Source organism: Myotis daubentonii, chromosome 2, assembly GCF_963259705.1.
Source record: "Myotis daubentonii chromosome 2, mMyoDau2.1, whole genome shotgun sequence".
NCBI classification, from domain to species: Eukaryota; Metazoa; Chordata; class Mammalia; order Chiroptera; family Vespertilionidae; genus Myotis; species Myotis daubentonii.
Window position 1 is genome coordinate 183,232,145 of NC_081841.1, and position 24,053 is coordinate 183,256,197.

The window sequence follows — 24,053 nt, forward strand, 5'->3', positions numbered from 1 at the left end:
AAACAAGCTTGTCCAGGTATGGGAAAGATGCATTGGCTATGCTCACTAGTAATAATGTTACCTTGATAGACTATTCAGTTTCCAAAGAATTTAACACTGAAACAAATATAGGACTCCTTATTGCCATTGTTCAATAAAATGTTCTCTCCTCTACATTGCATCTGTGTCAGGTTTTCGGCCTGAGGCTCAATACTAATCTGAATGATAAGGATGGGGAGAAATAAGAATAGTTTTTGAGGTTTCTTCCAAGTTGATGATGATGAAATTATTCCAGGGAAAAGGACTAAAAAGAAAAATACTAGAGGCTGACTAAAAACTAGAAGATGCATTCCCTGAGCTCGGGCCTGCTTGATAGCTGCAGAAGTCAGATGGTGACAGGTATATAGGGAGCCAGGTAGAGAAAAGAACAAAGAAGCACACCACCCTGAGAGAGACTCACCACAGTAACTAGAAAGTGTAACTCCAGTAGTCAGACCAAAGATAATACCTGGACAAGGAGCTGGTCATTTTGTTTAGATTAGATTTCCTGGGCACTTATTGTGAGATAGACTATTGGAGATATAGGGTAACTAGGAATCAGAGTTTTTGCTTACTAGAATTAAAAAACCTAGTTACAAAGGTAAGGCTATCACATGTGAGGTAATCAGTAAAAAGTAGGATGCAGTAGACTGTGGGAAGAGCTCAGGAGGTTTATCTCAGTGCAGTGGCGGACGCAATGGCGTGAGCACACTCCGCCTATACAAGCTTCCTCGGCACACCGGGAAGTGGCAGCGCCCGCCGGAGTAAGCCCCCTAGAGCCCCTACATAGTACCCTGATCTTTCCTACCATTGGTTGCCCTAAGGATGGTGTAAACTTCTGATTGGTCTGGAATGTTATATATGTTGCTGCACTTACACAATAAACTCAGATCTGCGTCACTGAACCTGGTCTCCGGAGTCGGGCATGCTTTGTTAGGACTCCGTCGGCCTCACCCCCGCAGGACCCCCTGCTTCAGTAGACAGTAAAGTGCTAGGCAATATGCACAGTAGAAAAAAGAGGGGTTGTAGGACTTTGGGTGGGGAAGAAATAGATGTGCCTGAAATAGTAGGCAAAAACTTACTTGGAGAAGTGGAAATTATGGTGGGCCTTGAAGGACAGTTATGATTTCTAGAGGCCAAGGATGCTGTGAGTAAAGGACTGAAGTTGGAAATGCATGCATAAGGCAAATTAATTCGGTGCACATTGTAAGTGCTGAGCTAGGTGAATCTTTAAGTAAGGCAAGTGGAAGAAATACTACAAAACATACTGCGTTCCAAACAAAGTTGAGGGAAGGAAAGGAAAAGCAGGAGACAGAACAATTCTGGATTCAGTAAAAATAGACCATCTAGTTTCTTTCAAACAAGAGTTAAGTAATTTGAGGTGCAAAGTTACAGAGCTCCAATTTGCAAACACATCTATAAACAAATATTGTACTGTCAACCAATATGTCCATATAGCCACAGCTGGAGAAGAACTGGTGGTCATAAATTGGTCTTTTCAGCCACAACTGACAACCTAGATAACATCAAAACTAACAATATGGCCCTGCCTGGTTTGGCCGTGGACAGAGCGTCGGTCTGCGGACTGTAGGGTCCCAGGGTTGATTCCAGTCAAGATGTAACTTGGTTGTGGGCATATCCCCAGTAGGGGGTGTGCAGGAGGAAGCTGATCAATGTTTCTCTCTCATCGAAGTTTCTAACTCTCTATCCCTCTCCCTTCCTCTCTGTAAAAAATCAATAAAAATATATTTTAAAAAACCTAATATAATTTTTATATTTCACAGAAAATCTCTAATAAAAGTAAGGATCATTGAACACATTGGCAAATTTTCTCACACAAGAAAAGATGGCACTCATTTCATTCAATAATGAAAAACTGAATTGGTTTCATTATTCACTAGAACGTTCAGGAGAATAAATTAATATGTAGACAAGAAGATAAGAGTAGATGTCAGATTTTTAGAAATTACATATTCAGGGTAGCACACAGAACGCTGTTTACCATGATATATCATGAAACTTTCTTAAATCTCCTCCCATTCCCTGAAGATGTGACTTCTGGCATTGATTTAACTTCCTTGCATAGACAGCACATCTAAGGAATGCTGTTTAGAGTCGCTGTGGAAACTGAACACACAGCTGAACAGTCCCATCCTGGTGGCACTTCTGCTCTTTACATACCTCAGTGCACACAGACATAAGAAAGGCCTAGGCCACAGGGAACCTGGGACAGCAAGTTTTAGAAGTCCTAGAGTCCCATTACTCTTATTTCATCTTCACAAGACAATGACATGCCTTTGTTATCTTTCCCTAGTGTAAGGTGATGGTCTGAACTCAATCACCTATCTACTGCCCTGCAATTGAGCAGCTGCTACTTAAAACAGTGTTCTTTATGTTTGGAAAAACCTTTGCAGAAACTGTGAATAATGTTTATTACATTGTTTCTAAAATTATTTCTGTTTTGCATATCCTTTGTCCTAAACTTGAACTGATTAAAACAAAATATACTCTAAATCTGTACAAGGGAGTATTTGAGAACTGGTTTTACCACTAACAGCAGAAGTAGTGAAAAAAATAAATATTGTAATAGGAGATTCAGATTCAGCTTTGGGATGTTCTTGAAAGGAGATACCTATATCTACATCTATCTCTCTCTATCCATTATCATCTATATATCTCCATTTGATAGCCTAGATATGTATTTAGTTAAATATTTTATCTGTTCTGTTTTGTAGTAAATAAAAAAGCCTATAGTGATTATCTAGTTATTCCTTCAGTTTTTCTTATTTCTGTAGTATAGCTTTGCACATTTCTTTTAGTAAAGGACATTTTCTGACTCTGTCGCAAGTACTTAGAGCTACACTGCTCTGCAGTGCCCTCTCCTGGTTCCAAAAGACACTAACAGGCAATAAATAAAACACTTAAGGAATACAGAAATGTATTTCATAATAGTAATTTTAGACCTGAAATTGTAAATTTACAGCTATGAAAGGTGTAAGTAGTTTCTCATTCTGTTTATAAACATATCAAAGATGTAGGACTTAAAATGAAGGGTATAGGTGACATGTTTTCATAGAGTTGCATTGAAAAAAAAGATTAGTTAAAAAGCTTCTCTTTTTTGGTGGTTTTATTCGTTTGTAAACTGAATACATTCATTTCCACAAGATAACCATTCTTTGGCTAAGCTAATTATCAAATATAAATTAAATTTAAATGTCCAAACATATAGCGATAACCTTTTTTGTCTTAAAATTTTAATTTAAAAGATGTTTCCAGAACTGTGCACTTTAACATGAAATTCAAGAGCCTGGAAGTTCAAATCAATTTGCATAGAGTTAGTGGTTAAATAATTTGGAGCTGAAGGACACAGCAATGAATAGATCTAGCTGTTTTGTTTGCAATGTCTTTTACATATTTAAATCCAGATTCTCCATTTACAGTTGAAGATCCTGAGCCATCTAACCTATAGTTTTTGGAAGTCTGGATTTTGTTAGGTGCACATTCATGGTATAGTTCACATATTCGTCTGTCTTCTGTATTTCCTTTAGGTTGGCAGCTGAATTCAGAGTTTTATCAGACTCAGATTTGATCCCTTTGGCAAGGCCATAGGTGGAGTCATAGTATTTCATGGGCAGACACGTAATGTCTGGTTGTCTCTCTTTTTGTGATGTTAGTAGTACTGATATTCACTGCTTAGATCATTGATTCATGCAGTTCATAAAAGTATTCCTTTTTCACTTATTAGTTGGAATACTTTTATAATAAAGTACTTTTCCTCATGTACTATTGGTTACTCATTAGTATAATTCATATGGAAAAGGCAAGATAAATTTGTGTTTTTACCTTTACTTAATTTTATGTAATTAATTGGTTTCCTATCAACCTTTTAAGGTGACCAATTATTACTATAAAAATGTCATTATGAACTCAAAGATTTAAACAGACTTCATTGGTTTCAATCCATTACAATGATATGTTATGGTAGGTCAAATGATCCCAACTGTGCTAATGGGGAGCTTTGTCAAATTGGCCCACAGGTTCTTTTGATGAGACTCTGTAATCTTTGGCAAAGCTCCCTTGTTCTCAGCTATGACAAGTTGTTCCAAACTCATCTTATACGTGTTCTATTCCAAATCAACAACTTTCTCTGAAAAGCCCTGGTTTATTTATTGAGAAATGGTGTTTCAAGGTCATAATCTAGACTCCAATGACAACCATTGATGCAGTTATTCATTGCTTTGAGGATTTTGCCTGAGATTATTCTACTATTTTCCATTTAAATTCAGGACATAAAGTTTTTACCTAATCTCTTCTATATGACATCAGTATCTCCTTCCTGCCCCATTAAGACTCTTGATTATCAAGGACATAGAGGATGACAGAATTAGATTATCTCATAATTACTCATTAGTTTTATTTCACATTTCATAGACAGTATCTCAGAATTACAATACCAATTCTAAAACAAAAGTAAAATTAAGGAATATTTTTAAAGTGTTTTTATATATTCTTCCCATTCTCCTCTTTTATTTGTATATAAGTACTGTGCTCATATTAGCAGAGCAGAGCAAATAGCTATTACATTTTTTATTCTTCATTTTAATTCTCATGTAGTCATTTAATTACATCTTGAATGCTTACCACTACTTCTTATGTCAATGTCTTAGGGTCATTTTTGGAGTTCATTTTGGTTGTCCAAAGCATGTTTTTTAGTAGTTTCCTCAGGAATGGCTTGTGAGAACAATATTACTGATATCTTACATTACTTACATTCTTACATCTTGTTAACATTCTTTTGCCACTTGTAAACTTATGGCTCCTTAATTTTTTGTTGAATATGATGGAGATTTATAACTTGTATTAGTCTTTTCAAGGAACAAAATTTTAGTTTTATTGATATTATTTATTGCTTTTTTCCTCATTTGACTAATATCTGCTTTTATCTTTATTATTTCTTTCCTTCTGCTGTTTTCATGGTTGGTATTATTCTAAATATTTGATTGAATACCTGGAATATTGTCAGCCTTTCTATGTTTACTAAATATACAAGGCTATATTTTCCCTCGAAAAAATGCCTTTAGCTAATTCTCAAAAATTTGATACATATCACATTCATTATTTTTCAGTTCTAGATACTTTTTATTTCCATCGTGGTTTCTTCTATACTCCCTCAGTTATTAAGGAGTGGTTTTAAAATTTCCAAATGTATCTACTGTGGTTATTATTTGGTTTCTAATTTTATTACATCTTTGTTAAATAATTTCTTCTCTGGGATATTAATTTGGCTTATATTTAGAATTTCTTTGTGACACAGTAAGTGGTCATGTTTTGTAAATCATTTGTGTGTTCTTATATCAGAATGTGTAACCTCTGGTCATTGAATGAAGAACTGTATAAATGACGATTACATAAAACTGGTCAATTGTGTATTTCATATCCTATAAATCTTTATTAATTTATTTAGCTCTTTGATCATGTGTTGAGATGGTATATAAATAGTTTAAACTTATTCTTAAAATTAATCCTCATAGGTAGATATTATTATTTCTTTTACAAATAAGAAATTAGAGGTTCATAGAACTTAGGTTGTCTAAGGTTACCAAGATAATAACTGCAGAATTATGATTAGAGCTCTGGATTAGCTTCAATGTTCCTATCTTTCCACTACATCATGGTATCTATGTAAAATGTCACTAGGTTTGTCCTGGCTGGTGTTGTGCAATGGTTAGAGCACTGGCGTGTGCACCGAAGGGTTGTGGGTTTGATTCACAGTCAAGGGCATGTACCTGGGTTGCAGGTTTGGTCCTTGGTTGCAAGAGGTAATCAATCGATGTGATGTTTCTCTCTCCCTCCCCCCACACCCTTTCACTCTAAAAAAAAACAATGGAAAAGATGTCATTAGGTTTAACAGTATTAAAAAAGCGTTTTCCATACAATACTGTAATATTGTCTGCTTGACTTGAAAGATTTGCTTTACTCACATGTAAGTTCTTCTTTATCCTATACCCTACTGCAAAATCTGTACTAGCCAATTTTTTCTTTATTCTATCTATATAAGCCCAATTTATTTCCAGAATAACAATCCTGAAACACTAAAAGAGATCAATGAACTTTTCTAAGCCATTAAAGCCAGTATGATTATAAGTATTTATATTATACATTTACTGATTCCTTAAAATCAGGGCCCTATCAAGTCTTTCAATTAAGTAGGATATTAATTCAATTTATTCAAACACCTGGGAGTAACCAAAGACCCATTAGGGAATATCAGATTCTTTTGGAGTGGTGCAGTGCTTAGATATAAAAAATAGTAGTTTCACTTTAAAATGAAGCCATTAATATTTATTTGAGAAAGAAAACAACAAATACTATACGTATTTGACTAACTTTTCTGATTTGGAGTTGCTAACAATACATTTCTGTTTCTAACTGGGAAAAGGTGTAAAGGCCCTATTTTTATTTTCTCACTTTTAAAAATATTAATGGATTGATAATTATAGGAAAATGTTTATAAAAATATGATCATAGCCCTGGCCAGTGTGGCTAAGTTGGTTGGGCATCATCCTGTGTACTGAAGGGTTGCTGGTTCGATTCCCAGTTTGGGCACATGTCCAGGTTTCAAGCTCGATCCCAGGTGCCGGAAGCAGCTGATCAGCATTTCACTCTTGCATCGATATTTCTCTTTCTGCCTCCCTCTCCATTCCTCTCTCTCTAAAGAATCAATACAAAATCTTTTAAAAATATATGACAATAAAGCACAAAATCAAGGTTCAATGAGCAGGGCTTGATGCATGTCATTTCTGCTGGAAAGGTATTGTGTAATTATTGTTATGAGCCACTTTATTGAATAAGTCTCCCACATAAAATATAATAATTAAAAATAAGCAATTACTTAAATTACATAGGCTGATGCCTCATTTGTCTATATTTGAATTTTTCATGCACCTGTGAACTGAAAATTAGTATCAAGGTGCATATGACTGATCATGTGTATGGCAAGATCTTTCTATAAAGTAAAGTTTTTATAAAATTGACATTATGCTTGGAAAGAAAACATTTTAAAATTTGGTGTAGGTAGCAGCAAGATCAAAAGTCATAATGTACATACAGGTGAATAGCATTATATCAAATATGTCTTAGAATGTGAATTTTGTAAAAAGGGATGATAGATTTCTGATCTTAAATTATTTCAACACTGTAAATTCTGAATCCTGAAAAAACACACCAGGAATAAAATAAAAATTAAAATATATAAATATAAATGTGTCTGTGTGCGTGTGCATGCATACACACACACACACACACACACACACACACACACACACACACATCTTCACTCCTTCTTTGAACTCCTGGGAACCTCATACATGTCAATCCCTGCTCTGTATATGACACACCTTTTTATCTTTCTGTTAATTTCACTAGGTCATATGTTCCATATGGTAAGGATTGTATATTTCTTGTCCATTATATTTCCCTTCACTGCACATAGTTTGTTTTTGAAATATATTTCAAGAATGAATAAACTTCTTAATATTAAAAGATGACTTGCCCTAGAGGTTTTGGCTCAGTGGATAGAGCATTGGCCCGCAGTCTGAAGGGTCCTGGGTTCAATTCTAGTCAATGGCATGTACCTTAGTTGCAGGCTCGATCCCCAGCCCTGGCCAGAGTACACGTGGGAAACAACCAATTGATGTGTTTCTCTCACACTGATTCTCTCTATGTTTCTCCCACTCCCTTCCACTCTCTCTAAAAATCAATGGAAAAATATCATTGGATGAGAATTAGCAACAACAACAACAACAAAAAAATGACTCTCTTTTCTGTTCTACACATTTTTTTTTAACAAAAGGAATCCTTGAAATAAATGTGAATGACATAAAAATTACAAGGGGGGAATAGTTGGTTTGAAATGTATCAATTCACTTGATATATAGAAAAACATTGCACAACTAGAAAGAAACTAAATGACTGGAAACTTAATTGGCTTGACTTTTTTGTACTTGAATTTTATGACAATGCATTAGTCACTAAGGTAGTAGTCTGTCATTGCAGATTTGGCCAAATCTTCTACACCTTACATCAGCTAGACTAGAGCAGTGGTCGGCAAACTGTGGCTCGCGAGCCACATGCGGCTCCTTGGCCCCTTGAGTGTGGCTCTTCCTAAGCCTTAGGAGTACCCTAAATAAGTTAATAACAATGTACCTACCTATATAGTTTAAGTTTAAAAAATTTGGCTCTCAAAAGAAATTTCAATCGTTGTACTGTTGATATTTGGCTCTGTTGACTAATGAGTTTGGCGACCACTGGACTAGTGTAATGATACTGATGATACAAAAAATGAGGGGATGGCGATATCCTCAATTATTGAAAAAAAATAGCTGTGTTTAATATACAGTGCTTATTGGTAAGAAACTAACATATGGTAGTTAAATTTAAATTATAGAAGTAAAAGATAAAATGACTTTAAGGTTATAGCTCATATAAACAGAAAGACAAAGATTGAAAATTTGCAGAGATTTTTTAAAAAAATGAAGGAATTTATAATTCTGGGAGAAAATGCCAGATGCTCATAACCATGCAGCTGTTTGTGCATTTAAAATCCATGGTAGTGTAATGCAAGGGAGCAGGTCTCCAATTATGATTCAGTTGTGTGTGAACTTCAGGTCCAAATATCAAGAACATCATCAGCAGCAGAAACTACAACTCGTTGAGGTTGCCACATCACTTAATGGGAAACAGAACTTACAAGCAAAACTATACTCAGAAGTAGAAACAAATGTAAATTTCATATATAGGTTTAGCTGCAACCTCAGCTCTCTGACACCTGCTTTGGAGACAGTACCAAAGCCTCTTGAGTAAAAGCCTTCCATATTGCCTATGAAAGATGTGTAATCCTAGACTGATTTACTTTGACTCTCAATGCATGTACTTGGAAGGAATGCAAACAAATTACATATAACCTCAAACTAAAAATGACCACACGATTAAATGTTCTTTTAAAAAAATCACTGATAGGGAATTCCTACTTTCCTGTTAGTTAAAAGCAGTAAAATGTGTTTTTTACCCAGGACCCAGCACACTGTTTGCATTTAAAGATCCTCAATAAATGACTGTCAGATGAAAGAATGTGTACTCAAATGCAGCTGTATTTTAATCTGAGCTAAAACCGCAAAGATCAATAAGAATAAAAACAAAGTTTTCCCTTATATTATGTTTTTTGTTTCTGCTCCATGATTGTAACTAGATGGACAATCAATGAAATATTAAAACATTTTTATGCTAAAGAGACAAGTGCATAGATAGGGTTTTCATATTTGGTCTGATGACCACCAATTCTTCCTTCCCTTGGATCACACTACATGGCATCTTTGGGATACAGGCAGTATCATAATATCTCCTACAGCAGTGGTCGGCAAACTGGGGCTCACAAGCCACATGCGGCTCTTTGGCCCCTTGAGTGTGGCTCTTCCACAAAATACTGACTTCTGCGCATGGGCCACAAAGTTTCAATCGCACTGTTTGTGCATGCCCGCACGAGGTATTTTGTGGAAGAGCCACACTGAAGGGGCCAAAGAGCCGCATGTGGCTCGCAAGCCGCAGTTTGCCGACCACTGTCCTAGAGAAATATCTTGAATGACACTGCAGAGATGCTAAGCTGTCATTTTAGAAGATTCTTTCAGAAGAGCAAAAGCCCTAAAGATAAAAATGGGCTGTTCTCTTTTTAAAAGTGAGTAAATGTTCATCCTGGAAATTACAGATGAGGCTGAATAACTTGCTATGTGTGGAGTTCCTGGAACAAATCATCGAATACTCTATAATCACACAGAAAATTACAAAGTGCTGAATGGCAATCAACAAAGCTTTGTGAAGAGCAAATCTTTCCAGAACAATTTAATTTACTTTTTGAGAGTCTAAGACACTAGACAGGCAATGGAGGTTAGTAACTAAAATGTCATTAAAAATCAGACTAAAAAAAAAATCAGATTCGTGGACAATAAGGAAAATACAGCAGGACTTAATATATTGTGCTCAACTAGACTGTTACAGCTGAAGGTTAATTTAAGTAAAGTCATTTGCCTGGATTGATTAATACAAGTCTATTTGCTGAGTCTGACTTCACAGTATAATTTAATATCAATAACCTTTCTTTTCTTGTATGATAGGCACATATGCTAGGTGCACTTCACATATATTTTTAAATCATCATAAAAACCTTAAAAATAAAAATCTCTATTTTATAGGTGAGGATTGAAAGCTATATCACTTCATCTCTATTCTACTCTGCTTCTCACATGTCAAGCATGTTATGCTTTCTGTGTCCTTCCACATGCCTTCCTCTCTGCCTGGAGCACCTTCCTCCTGTATCGCTCAATCTTTCTTCTCCCGTAAGGAGGACTTAGGTCTTGTCTCATGTTCCTGTAATTCTTTTTATTTTCATCCATTTACATGTGTCCCTTCCCATTAGATTATAAGCTTCTAGAGGGCACTGCTGAATTCCCAGGACCCAGGAAAATGCCAGAGGAAAGACAGGTGCTTCACACATGTTTGTTGAATGAGTGAATGTTGAAGAGTTATGCAAATGAAAGGGTAAACAAAACACAGCAATTACTTTTATTGTTTTCCTCCTATTTTGTACATGCATAGATGCTAATTGTGAAGACTTAATGTGGAACTTGCTATACGCTTGGCAGAAAGGAGGCAGGTAAAAGGCCATTGCAGGACATATATGTCCTGTTCAAAATGTCCATGGAGACATCTGGTCCACCCCAAATGGTCCTTAATATTTGATTCTGTCAAGTGTCCACATAGAGAAAAATGCCACTGGGTTCAAATATAAGATGTATTTATACTTTTGGTCTACAGGATTAATCCATAAAAATACTATCATGTTTTATTGGTCCAATAACTGTGTTGTGGCTGTATTGTCAATAATAACTCTTCTGGCCTTGGTAACCTAGCTGGTAACAGCACATGGGTTAGGTAGAGGGGTAGGGGTTCGAACGTTGCAGAAGAGTGAGATTTTTATTAACTGTGCAGATCAAATGTCTCTATGGATGTTTTAGAGGGGACCAAATGTCCACTAATCATAATTATTTATGAGCAGAATATTTGAGAAATATTCACTGTTCTTACACATATGGGTTCTGGCACTGTACAGGAGTTGGCTGGGACAGCCCCAATCCCTCCCTGGGCCTCAGGCTGATATAACTCTGTGAGTTTACTCATTTTCTTCAGACCATTGTAGATTTTGATCCCAGATATGGCACGCCATCCCGGACAGCAGGACAGAAAGATCACGTAGCTCAGTTAAAGACCAGCTTGAGTGCCTTGATCCAACTATAGTGGAATCTTGACCTTGATGAGATGATTCACGTCTGAGGACTGACTGGGCTGCTTTTGTTAACTAGAGTTATTGGAAAGCCAAGTTACGTCTCAGTTTATTAACAAGCACTCAACTTCATAAATCCAGGATTTAATTTCAATAATATGGAGAAAAAAATAGGTAGAAAACCACTGACTGATTTTCTTCTGCCTGGAAACTAGAAAAACTCCTCTCAAGATTTGCAGATTTATCCTTTCTACTGTAGGATCTGGGCAGGCCTCAACAATGGCTTAAGGCTTTTACATTTTTGTCTCCTTATTGTTTACAAGGAAAAGAACAAGTATGTTAAACCACATGATAAAGGTAACTGAACACGGCTATTTTAAAAGCATGATCTCTGCAAAGTGAGACTGCCATAGGAATTGCTTATGGATGTTTTAACCCAGGGTAACTACTCTGAGAAAACCTTGCCTTACATGTGCTTTTGTGTTTCCTGCATTGCTTAACAAGTATACAAGACGAGTGTGGATGGGAGAGTTGGAAGGGGTTGACCTCAGGGAAAGTACCTCAAGCAGATTGAGGATGTTTTTAGCAAAGGCCAACTTAGGAGTACCCTAATTAAGTTAATAACAATGCATCTACCTATATAGTTTAAGTTTAAAACATTTGGCTCTCAAAAGAAATTTCAATCGTTGTACTGTTGTTATTTGGCTCTGTTGACTAATGAGTTTGCCGACCACTGGCTTAATCACTCTCACTCCCCCTGCCCCTTAGCCTTTGCTGTCAGGTTTGGTCTCCCCCCCCCCCCCCCCCCCCCCCGCTTCACTTGTGATCTTTAGTTTCCTGGGACTCTGCTTTCCCTGGCAAAAGTGCTTCCCTGTAGGGTAGTGAAGTTTCCCCTTCCCGGTAATCATTAAGGGAAAGGTTTTATTTTATTGTTTCTTTGTCATATTATAGAATCATTGATAAGCCAGACGTTCATTTTCTTTTTATTTTTTACCACTCTTTGAGGAAAAACAGTCTCAATTTGTGTTGGTGTTGGAAGAATTTTTTCACATAAAGTGAAGTGCCTTGCTATCCATATGACAGTGACTGGCATTTCCGAAGACAACTAGGATTGTAACGGAAATTTCCTAATACTTTACTGGGGAGCTAATCTCTGTTCAGGATTTTTGTTGGTGTTTATGTATTTTTGCTTTTAAGTGGCTCTAGGGTTTCTTAATAAAAGTGAAAAGGGTTTGCCATATTAAAAAATGAAAATAACAAACTGCTTTCTCTTTGATTTCTGCTTCCTGCACATCTTCACCACTGATGTTCAGTGGGTGGGATTGCCTGGTTTGAGTTCCCTGGCCCAGTGGCACTCAACAAGGATGATGAGTCCTAAGTATTTACGAAGAACTCCAGTAACTGATGGAGCTGAAGTGAAAGATGTTATTAAGTTTACTTTTCTGGCAACCTAAGCTTTAAGAATGGATGGCCACACGGGTAAGTCTTCTTGCTGCTGCCACACTGGGTATCAGCCACTAAGATGAAGAGAAAATACATTCTCTATATCCCACTTTCTGCATTGCAGCATTTACCCAGATCATGAAGGCTGTTAAGGGGATAAACAATATTATTCCAACTAGGCTTTCATAGGAATGAAGGACAGCCTAACCATTATTGACAATTTATTTTTCTTATATAAGATCCTGTATTGTGTGTTTCAATCAACTGACCTTATAGATTGGGGACTGTCAACCCTCTTCAACAATTCTAGTTTCTTTTAGATGCTGAGTGACTTGGCTATCACCAAGAAGCAGGGTATTGCCATTCACTGTATTTTAGGAGATTATGAGGGAGGCTCAAGTATAAGATTACAGAATACAACTATAATTATCCTCTTACTTTCAGTTAATTAAAGATAACTGTTAAATGAGAAGATTTTTAAAAAGCCCCCAAAATATAAGGACACAAAGAAATCAGAAATGGCATATGAAGTTCTCTGAGTGTAACCCAAGACAAAGATCCCCTAGGAGAGATGCTGGTGGCACACAAAAGGGTATGACAAATTCTCCTTAAACTCCACTCACAACCCTCCACACCTGCCAAGAATCTTTTAAATTTTTTCCTTACCTATTTCAAAACATGCTGTTCAAATTTTTGAAAAACATTATGTTTCCTTTTAGAGAGAAAATATGTTTTCTGGACTATAATTTAACTAGAGGCCCGGTGCACGAACTCATGCATGGGTGGGGTCTGCCGGCCTGCCCTGATAGGGGCCGATAGGGACAGGCTGGCAGGGGGAGGGGCTACGGTGGTTGGCTGGCCGGCCCTGCCCCCTGGTTGAACTCCCGGTCGAGGGGACAATTTGCATATTAGCCTTTTATTATATAGGTTTTTGCGTTTCCAGTGGGATAATGTTACTAGTGATTTTTAAAAAGCATGTTCTGGATTTCACACTTTGGGTATAAATAATATCAGCTCTCCACACTCTTCCTGGAGAGAGCTGGCCACAACCCTATGTGAGGGTTCAATGCACACCTCTGGCTTAACATCTTTTGAAATAAAATTTAGGAAATAAGCATTCCTAGTATGTAAAATGCAATTTCAGACTCATTGGATGAAACCAGGCCATTTTTATCCTCTCACCAGATTGTTAGCTGACATATGAACTTTTGCATCCATGCCCTATACATAGTATTGAGTGAAATATAACTGTGGAGAATAAAGGAGACATATTTAATAATAATAAAAAGAGTTTAAGTCTTTAAGGTGAGTTAAGAGTACTGCATGTGCATGTGCACACACACACATTTCATAACTTTTCACTCAAAATTTAACAGCAAAGGATGATCTTAGTTGAGACAAGATTAGTGACCTGTAAGATCAAGCTGAACAAATATTTTAAAGCACAGAAGAAAAATAGAGAGACAACAATCATAAGAGAAAATGAGGAGGGGGGGAAAAAAAGAGTAGATGGAAAAGTAATAATTGAATAAATAATAAACATTTTCCTGACAAATATCTTAGTCTGCCAACTGAGAAGACTCCCTAGTTTGGACAGTTCAAATGATAAAAGGCATACAAAGTATATCACAGTAAAGTTCTGAACTCTAAAGATGCTCAGAAAGTCTTACAAGCTTCCCCAAAGAAATCAGAAAACCAATCAACCAACAGCAACATAAATCTTTCAAGTGAAGAAAAAAAAAGAAATTGACATTAGATTTTCAATCTATAATGTTGGAATCTATGCTATAGAAGAATGAAATCCTTTGATGATTAAAAGAAAATCTATAATAATAAAAGCATAATATACTAATTAGACCTATGTCCTTCTGGACGTACTTCCTTCCGGACAAAGCCGCAGCAGGCGGGGGGCTGAGGCAGAGGGGGCCGAGGCAGAGGTGGCTGCCGCAGTGGTAGGGGCCAAGGCCCTTGCATGAATTTCGTGCATTGGGCCTCTAGTAAATAAATAACAATCCTTGAACAAGAACAGACATGTTGCAAAAGAAATGATGATCATAATAATTGAGAACATAATCACTAAACTACAGCAGAAAACAGAGGAATTGGCAGGGGGATGAGAAGGGGGAGAAGTTCAAGTTTGAGTAGGGGATGGTGGGAAAGAAGGAGAGGAGAAAAGCAAAGGTACTCTGATAATATAACCCTTATGGGGTAGGAGGGAAATGGGGGGAAAATAGAGAATGTTGGAAAATGAAAGAGTTGGTATTTTATTTTTACATGATGATAGAGAAATACGTATTTGATTATAAACAAAAAGGGCATCAAGGATTTAAAGAAATGAAAAATAAACTAAGGCTTATGAGAAGAAATACTTGCAAGTAAATTAGATGCCTTTGCAAACTCTCATCTTTAATCTCATTTAATCATTGATCTTTCATGTTCTAACAGTGGAATATGAGAAAAAAAATTCCATATCACTTTTCAAATGACAAAGAAATAGGTAAATCAGAGCATGAGTTAGATAATGTGTCTAAGAAAATTCCTGCCACTTACTAAGCACTCAATAAGTGGTAATTATTTTGACTGATTTTAGAGAAACTTGCTCTGGTTATTCTCCCTGGTGTATAACAACTGAAATAAGCATGGTTTCTTGCAAAAGGCAACAGACAGGCAACCGTTAAACCTGGGCTGAACCGTAGAGACCTGAGCCCTTCCTGCTGCAGGTGAGAAAATGCAGGTTAGAGGAGGGAACTGACCTATTCCAAGTCACACTTCTGCTACATGGCATGGCTCGAATGCTCACTTATAGAAATCCAAAATTTGAATTTATAAATTAAGCAATGTTAGGTGTAATGATTCCTTCTACAAATAAATGTTTCTCATTATTCTCCTGAGACATTAGGTTTCAGAACCCCACACAGTTCTGTGGTTTTGTTCTCTAACATATGCGCTTAAGAAAAATGTGGTGATTAGAGACCGTGGTGCTTACTTTTTGGTCAATGTATTTGTTGTCCTCAATTGCAGACCGTTTGGAGTGATCACATGATGAGGAAGAGGCTGACGGAAGGCTTCTTAAGAGGCAGCAAGTGTCCTGTTGCTGGCGATCAATAAACTGCTTCATAAAACTTTCCCTTTGCAAATGAAGTAGACATACATGAAGCATTATTGATGAGATGGAGCAAGTGGTGGCATTTTGCTTAAGCTATAATAAAGCACTGACAACGTTTGTAGACAACAAGATATGCCATAGATGAATTACCAAAGTAATGAATTTAGAGAAAGCTTCCTAAATCTTGGTCATTACTGCTTTACAAAGGTAATGTCCCTGAAATAACTTAAAAGATACTATGAGTTTGGTAATTCAGAGTCTCTTTTAATCCTATTGTGGTAGTAAGATACTTTTTCCCCTTCAAAGGCTTGAAAGAATTAGTTCATTTCTCTGAACTTCCAATCATTTTAAGAATCTCTGAGAGATAATTTTGCATTTAAAGACTCAAAATAACTCAAAAAAAGTTACTTCATCTGATCTCTACAGCATGGTGAGAATTCAAATAACATCTTTTCAAATAACCACTAATCTTGTATCTAATTTACATGTCTTTTATACCTCATATTTTCAGCTTTTAAATTTTTTAAATAATCAGAAACGCAAAATATATTTCCATTTGAATTTTAAATATTATTGTACCACCTCTAGTCTCATACTTTTATAATGGCCCCATAGAATTGTTTTTAAAACCAGTTACATAATAAGGTCATATTTCATAGTACCCTGGTTCTGTTTGTAATTTTTGACCTATAACAAAGAATTTCCTTTAATTTTTTAAAATAACTGTTTTAAAGCATCTTCTATGCAACTGTGTAATTGGAGGGCAAAATGGTAGAAAATCAAATTGGCGTGAGTGGGGAATGCCATGGTTCTTCTATCAAAAAGAGGAAGACAAATTATATTGTAATCAGACATGGCACCCTAAACAATGCTGTTACAGTAGTACGGAAACCTGTCAGTGCCATTTCTCTATGGATTTGAAAACAGAAGGGCCTCAGTTGAGGGTCAGAGGTGGATGTCTATCTGCCATCTCTGTGACCTCAATGACCTTCGCCAGTTACCTGGGAAGTCAAATCCCCAAGGAGCATCTCAGGGAGGAGCAGTGGGTAGCAGCCTTCTTGCTAAGGCCTATATACTTCTCAGATGACACTGCTCTGAGTATACTGCTTAAAGGGGTCAATGGTTTGTAAACACAGAGTGAGTAGAAAGACAGAGAATAACTTTTAAAAATCCACAACCTGGTGAGTTTGAAAAAAGGGCTGAATCAGATGTAAGATGAGTCATTTACAGTATATTTGAGATAAACAAAGAAATGCGTTCATACCTGATTTTAGGAACTGTAAAATCTGAAGGAAGCTTTGAGATTTTCACCATCTGCGGTCTGTTTGGAAATTTCTCAAAGATTCGAAGACGCAGAGGGAGTTTTTCTTTGGTATCGGCATTTGCTTCACTTTGCTTTAACTAAAGAAAAAATAGAAAGAAGGAGAAAAGGGAGGAAACTATAGTGCTGTAAGTCAGAGATTATGAATTTTTTTGAATCAAAGAAACAAGAGTTGTTACATGAAGACACAGTAGATGGCAGCAAAGAGCTACCAAGTATACTTCTGTCCCTGCCCTCCATTGCTCTCTGAGCGCTCAAACTGAGCATGGGAAAACCAGAACAAAACCAAAACTAAACAAAAATCTAAACCAGAAAAAAAAAATTAGAAGAAAAAACATTATGTGGTTTTATTCCCAAATGTAGGCCCCTTTTCATACCAAACATTTTTTATTGTTGATTTATTTATCACTAACATAACCAAACAAAATGTGTTTTATAATTGTGTGCTAGAATTAGAATCCAAATGGATAAAATAATAAATGGAAATCCTAAGTAGTACTATTTGAAAAGAGGGAAAATGTGAAGAAAATTGGTCACTTATTGTAGCAGATTAAAAAGAAAAGCTCAAAATGGAAACAACACAGAAGAGTTTTCTATATAGTAAAAAAGATGGTTGGGAATTATTACATTATGTGCTATTAAGTATCTCTATAACAAATGATAAGCAAATGGTATGTATGCATGTATGTATGTATGCATTTGTTTTTCTATAAGAAGGTTTAAATTTTTTTTAAATTTGATCATTGACAGTATCACAGATGATCCCCACTTTGCCCCTTTTTCCTCACTCCACCCAAGCCCTCCTCCCAAGCCTTCCCCACACTATTGTCTGTGTCTATGGGTTATTCACATATGAATATATATTCTTTGGTTACTCTCTTCCTGTCCCCTCTACCCTCCTCTACATTGAGATCTGTTATTTTGTTCCATGTAGCCATGCCTCTAGATCTATTATGTTTGTCAGTTTATTTTGTTCATTGGATTCCACATATAAGTGAGATCACATAATATTTGTCTTTCTCTAACTGGCTTATTTCACTTAGCATAACAGTCTACAGGTACATCCGTGCTGTCGCAAAAGGATAAGATCTCCTTTTTGAAGTCCATGGTGTAAATGTACCACAGCTTATTTATCCACTCATCTACTGATGGGTACTTGGGCTGTTTCCAGCTCTTAGCTATTGTAAACAATGCTGCTATGAACATTGGGGTGCATATATTCTTTCTGATTGGTTTTTTGTTGTTGTTTGTTTGTTTTTTAAATATATTTTATTGATTTTTACAGAGAGGAAGGGAGGGGGATAGAGAGTTAGAAACATTGATGAGAGAGAAACATCGACCAGCTGCCTCCTGCACACTCCCCACTGGGGATGTGCCCGCAACCAAGGTACATGCCCTTGACTGGAATCGAACCCGGGACCCCTCAGTCCGCAGGCCGACGCTCCATCCACTGAGCCAAACCGGTTTGGTGGTTTTTATATTTCTACAAATCAGGATTCAGGGAAGCCAAGGCTTAATATCACAAACTGGAACCAACGCTGAGTGAAGGAGACATCGTAAGAATGGACTTGGCTGGCAGAATTCTGACTTGAAAAATGATGTAGTGGCTTCCACACTTGCTCATCCTCCCTTCTTTCCCCTCCCATGGCTGGCTTCTCTTGAGGCCCTTCCTTACTGCTCTTGACCATTCCCTTCCTCCCTGACCTTTGTACAGACGGAATTCACATCTGCAGGTCCACCCTCTCTCCTGTCCTGACTCTGCAACCTGCATCTTTGAACATGGATTCTGTATGAAGAGTACATCTAATTCAGGGAGCCTTTTTAGTCAGGTTATGATGATTCCAAAGCCATCAGCTTCTTATCTCTTGTTGAGTATGCTTTTCCTTTATAATTACAATTTGTCTTGTGTTTGCGTAAAGATTACCATAAGAGTTCTTATAACAGGAAGACAGGTAGCAGCTGCCTTGTACCCATATGGGGGATATCCCAACTGACCAGAGAAAACATGCGGTTGCATTTTTGGAGAACATCACAATTTTAATACAATATATGGTGCAGTTGTCCAATTGGTTGTAAGCCATAGTGAGATTATTTGTTTCATTTCTAGATCAGAGAAATGTGCCCTTTTTCTCATTGTACTACAAAATCTAAAATCTTTGTTTTATATAATAGAAACAATTCACTTTTGCCATTTCTATGTTTTATTTAATTCTGTGGCTTGTTTAATTCCTGTCATAGGTGGTAATCTCATTTAGGGAAGGGGCTGCTCCTGCTCATTGCCTTCCTCCCTCCCAAAATGGAGCACTGAGCACAGCACGTTCTCAATAATTTGATGGTTATGATAATGACAGTGATAAAGGATTAGCTCCCAAAGGCACAAAACAAAATGACTAGCATGTCCATGAGATGTAGGCGATTAGAAAAAGGGTTCCACACATAAACAAAGATGTTCATGAAAAAGAGACTTCTTTTCTAAAAGCTCATTGACACAACTAAGTAGAGTATACTGAAAAAGAAAAAGCAGTTAGTAAGTTAAGTCAGACCAGAAAGAAAGACAATTATATGAGGCCAAAGAAAGAGACCTGAAAAGTGGAGAAGATAGAGCAGAACTAAGGTATTTAGTTCATGCATTTGCCGACAGATTTATTTATACATTGATGCAGTCACTTATAAATCAAATCCTAGAGGCCAGGTCATTGTTAAGTTCTGGGGCTAGAAAAATAACTAAGACACAGCATTTTCCCTCACAGAATCCACATTATAACTAATAGATGGTTATAAAAACAGATGATGACAATAAAAGAGAAGAGCTACTCTAGCCAAGATATAAACAAAGTGCTGGATACACAGGTGAGGAGCAAAGAGACAAATAAGAAAAAAAAATGAAGATGCTACTTCTACTTTCAGAGACTTCTTGGGCAGCAGAATGGCTACACCTAACTGTTAGTCAACATAGGGGATCTATAGGTACCAACACTGGTATACACATTTATGAGAATTAAATGTTCAAAAGACTCAAGAGCAAATGGTATATTAATCAGGAGATATCATCAAAATAAAAACATGAGGCTCTTTTCTAAAAGCCTCTATGCGTGTCCATTCTCTCGATCCCTACCAATACTTTTCTGGTCAAAGATACCACCTGGGCTCCTGTACTAGCTTCCATGGTCTTCCCATCTGGTTTGGCTCCTTCGAGTCTGTTCTCCACCCTGTGGCCCTAGTAGTGTTCTCACCTTCTTGCTTAAACCCTTCAATGGTGTTCCATTGCTCTCAAAACTCTCAATCTTTCCGAGTTAATACCCGATTTAGCTACTCCCTATCTGTCCAGCCTCGCCTGGCTCTCTGCCTACATATCATCTTCTTCTAGTTCCTCAAAACTGCCTGGACCCTCTGCCTCAGAGGCTTTGCACATGCTGGTCCCTCTGTTGGGAGCTCTTCTCCTCCCCTCTCTTTTTTATTCTTCATCAACTTTTTCTACTTGTTCTTCTGATTTCAGTTCCATTACCAATTCTTCAGAGAAACTTTCTGTGACCAACAAGGTCTTCCTCATAGCATATTGGGTTGGACTATATTGTTGTTTGTGTAGGTCAAAGCACCCCAAAATAGGCAATTTCTTATGGCTCAATCTAATACATATCATATTAGCTTCCTATGACTGCTATAACAAATTATCTCAAGATTGGTATCTTAAAATAACAGAAATTTATTCTTTCAGTGCTCTGGAGGCTAGAGTTCCTAAATCAAAGTCCCAGAAGGCCATGCTCTCTCAGAAGGCTCTTGGGAAGAATCATTCCTCGACTTTTCCAAGCTTCTCATGTCCTTGGTGTTTCTTGCCTTGTGGCTGCATCCTTTCAATATATGCCTGTGTCCTCAAAATGCCTTCTTGCCCCTCTGTTTCTGTCTTTCTATCTGAATCTTTCTCTTTTCTCTTACCAAAACACCGATCACTGAAATCAGGGTCCACCCTAAACCAGTGTGATTTTAACTGATTACATTAGCAAAAATCTGATTTCCAAATAAGATCCCATTCTGAGGTTCTGGGAGGACATGAATTTTTTTGGGGCGGGCACTATTAAATTCACTACATAGAGCATTATTTGAAATTATAGTATGTGACCATACTATATCTCTGAACACTGTATCTCTTTCCTGAGACTGTAAATGCTAGGAGGGCAAGGACAGTGTGGGGTTTTTTTCATAATTTCATATCCAGGGCCTGTCACTATATTTTACACAAAGTAAGCTAAACAAAGATTTGTTGAATAAATAATTATACTGATCAGGTGGCAGAACTAAACTCTCTAGCAGATAACTGAGAAAAGAAAGGATTTTAAATATTCCCTGAAGGATGGAGAGATAAGCAGAAGATATCTATTTACCGATTAAATAAATGTGTTTGTGTGGAGTATAGGTGTCCCTGGATTCACAGAAGAGAATAAAATTTGACTCTATGGCATTTAATCTGAACTTCTGTCTGCTACTGATGAACTTACTGATGAATGCTTAGAATAAATTTAGACATAACATTTTACTAGTATATTAATCTAATATTCCAGAATATAATGTTTAACATATCTAGGTTGCCAGTATAAAAACTAATCACATTACCTATATGTTTTTAAAAATAAAACTTATTCTAATTTGTATTAGAGTTACTTATCTTCCTTAAAAATTGCAAACTCCTTAGGGACCAGATTCAATTTTTTAAAATTTACTTTATAGCACCTTCTAGAGAGTAAAAACACAAGAACTATTAGTGAATAAATAAATTAGAATTCAGCATGAGTTTGATCATTGCATGGCAAAAGAACAAAGAACAAATGAGAAGCTGTTTTTGATGACTCAGAAGGTTCTTCAGGATACTACAACCCTCTTCCTGAGTATGAGGCATTGCTGCTCCATAGATGTGCAGGAGGGCCAATTAAAACAGAAAGATTCGTGGCTACTCAAACGGTAGCTACACCAGGCCTCTCTACTAAGTCACTAAATAAGGGACCTCTTTTTGAATAGCAGTTATGAATTTCACAACATAACGTTAAGTAAAGGCAATCAGACAAAACAAGAGTACATACTGAATGATTCCAATTCTATAGTTAAAAAACAAGCAACGATCTATGCTGCTAAGCGTCAGGAGAGCGGTTACCTAGGGATGGGGGTGAAGCGTAATAACTGGAAGGGTGTATGGAGAAGGAGTTCCTAACGGGCCTTTACTCTTTTTTTTTTTTAATCTGTGCGCTGTATGTGTTCAGTTTGTAAAAATTAAGCAAAATGTCTCTTTCTATGTGTTTATATAGTACAGTAAAAAACTTTTTTTAAAAAAAGGGCAGATAATGCTGTAGAGCAAAATCATTTAATCCTTACTTCACTGCTATTAATCACGATAACCTTGTTCATTTCTCCTTACCCATTCTATGATTACAATTAAGATATAAAAAGAGAAAAAGAGAAAAAAGAGCAAGATGTGTGTGTGTGTGTGTGTGTGTGTGTGTGTGTGTGTTGGGGGGGGGTAGGTGGTGGAAAGTGTGAGGAGGTTGAGGCAAACAGGATAAAGAATAATATTTCATGGCATTTTGAAGCCACTGTAAAGTTCCTTAATATGTGATAAAATGGTATTCTACTTTTTATCCAAATGCTTTCCCCTCCTTGCTTATAAGCAGAGATTTTCCAAGATCAAATTTGCTTTGATGGCAATGAGTGAATAATATGGACTATAAGAACTGGATAATAATTTAAGATCTTTATACTATACCACAAAAGCAGACCTATCATATAGCAATTCTAATTGCAATTGGTCATGTAAAAATTATTTCAAGGTCATGATTCTTGGATGGAAGGAACATAATGCAGAGAATCCCAAGATTTTATTCTTTACCCTGAAAAAAAAAACAACTAATGTAAAGAACAGAACAAAGGAAGGAGTTTGAAATGGCTTCCACCGGGCATGAGGTCTGGCTGCCACAGATCGGATGATAGCTTTGTACCAGACTCACAGGGCAAAAAAACACACATTTTCAAAAAAGAAATGGGAATCAAAGAAAAAAAATTCAAACCTTGAGCTTTAAAAAATATAAATCATCTAAGCTCAGTGCTATTCTCTGGCTCAGCACCTGCCTTGCTGAGATATCATTACCCATTGGGCGGCTGAAAGCCTTTTGCTTTCCTTGTGCTTCTCCAGAGAGTTGGGTGTAATTGCTCTGCATGACACATACCCTGTTCTGCCTCATCGCTTAAATCTTCCACATTTCAGCCTGTGTTTTCTTCTGTTAAAATATTCAAACAGTATTTCATTTCAGTTCCTTTCCGAATGCTACGACAAATAACTGAATGGAAGGATGACACTAACTATCCATTTTTGTAATTTTTGGTGTGGTTTCTCGAAAAGAAAAACAATTTAAAAAGCATTCAGACTTGGGAAAGAGTCCTCATTTTAGGATCTAGTCCATGCTAGTCTGGACGTGCAGAGATCTGTGGGTGAACGTGACTGAAGAGTATTTGTTGAGTGTTCGGTATATGAAAACGATCACATTATTTTTGATCTGGAGAAAGGAGTTCCTCTTTGTGACCTGGGTAGATTAAAGCAGAATTCTCTTTGTTTCTTTGCATGATGGCTTTTTTTTTTTTTTCTGTTACACATGACACAGTGATTCAGAATTGAGTTTTTTCCTAACGCATAAACTACGATTTTTCAAGAAAGTTTCTCTTGCTATTTTGCCTCTGTGATTTTACAACCCGAATGGCAGGGCTTCTGGGTTAAAACAGATGGGCTATCTGGAGGAACGATCGAACATGTTGGTTTTTATTAATATCCCTGTGTTACTATAAAACATTGATAT

At 36.8% G+C, this 24,053-nt stretch overlaps 1 protein-coding gene across 4 annotated transcripts in view; it reads right to left on the minus strand.

The window, feature by feature from the left end:
- Positions 1-24,053, minus strand: part of NALCN (sodium leak channel, non-selective) — a 308,079-nt gene that overhangs the window by 67,652 nt on the left and 216,374 nt on the right. For all 4 annotated transcript variants that reach the window (XM_059685056.1, XM_059685057.1, XM_059685053.1 and 1 more), the window contains 2 exons: positions 17,164-17,300; positions 15,780-15,921 (listed from right to left, as the gene is read on the minus strand). In XM_059685056.1, the coding sequence (XP_059541039.1) occupies positions 15,780-15,921; positions 17,164-17,300 (279 nt within the window). The remainder of the gene's footprint in view (positions 1-15,779; positions 15,922-17,163; positions 17,301-24,053) is intronic.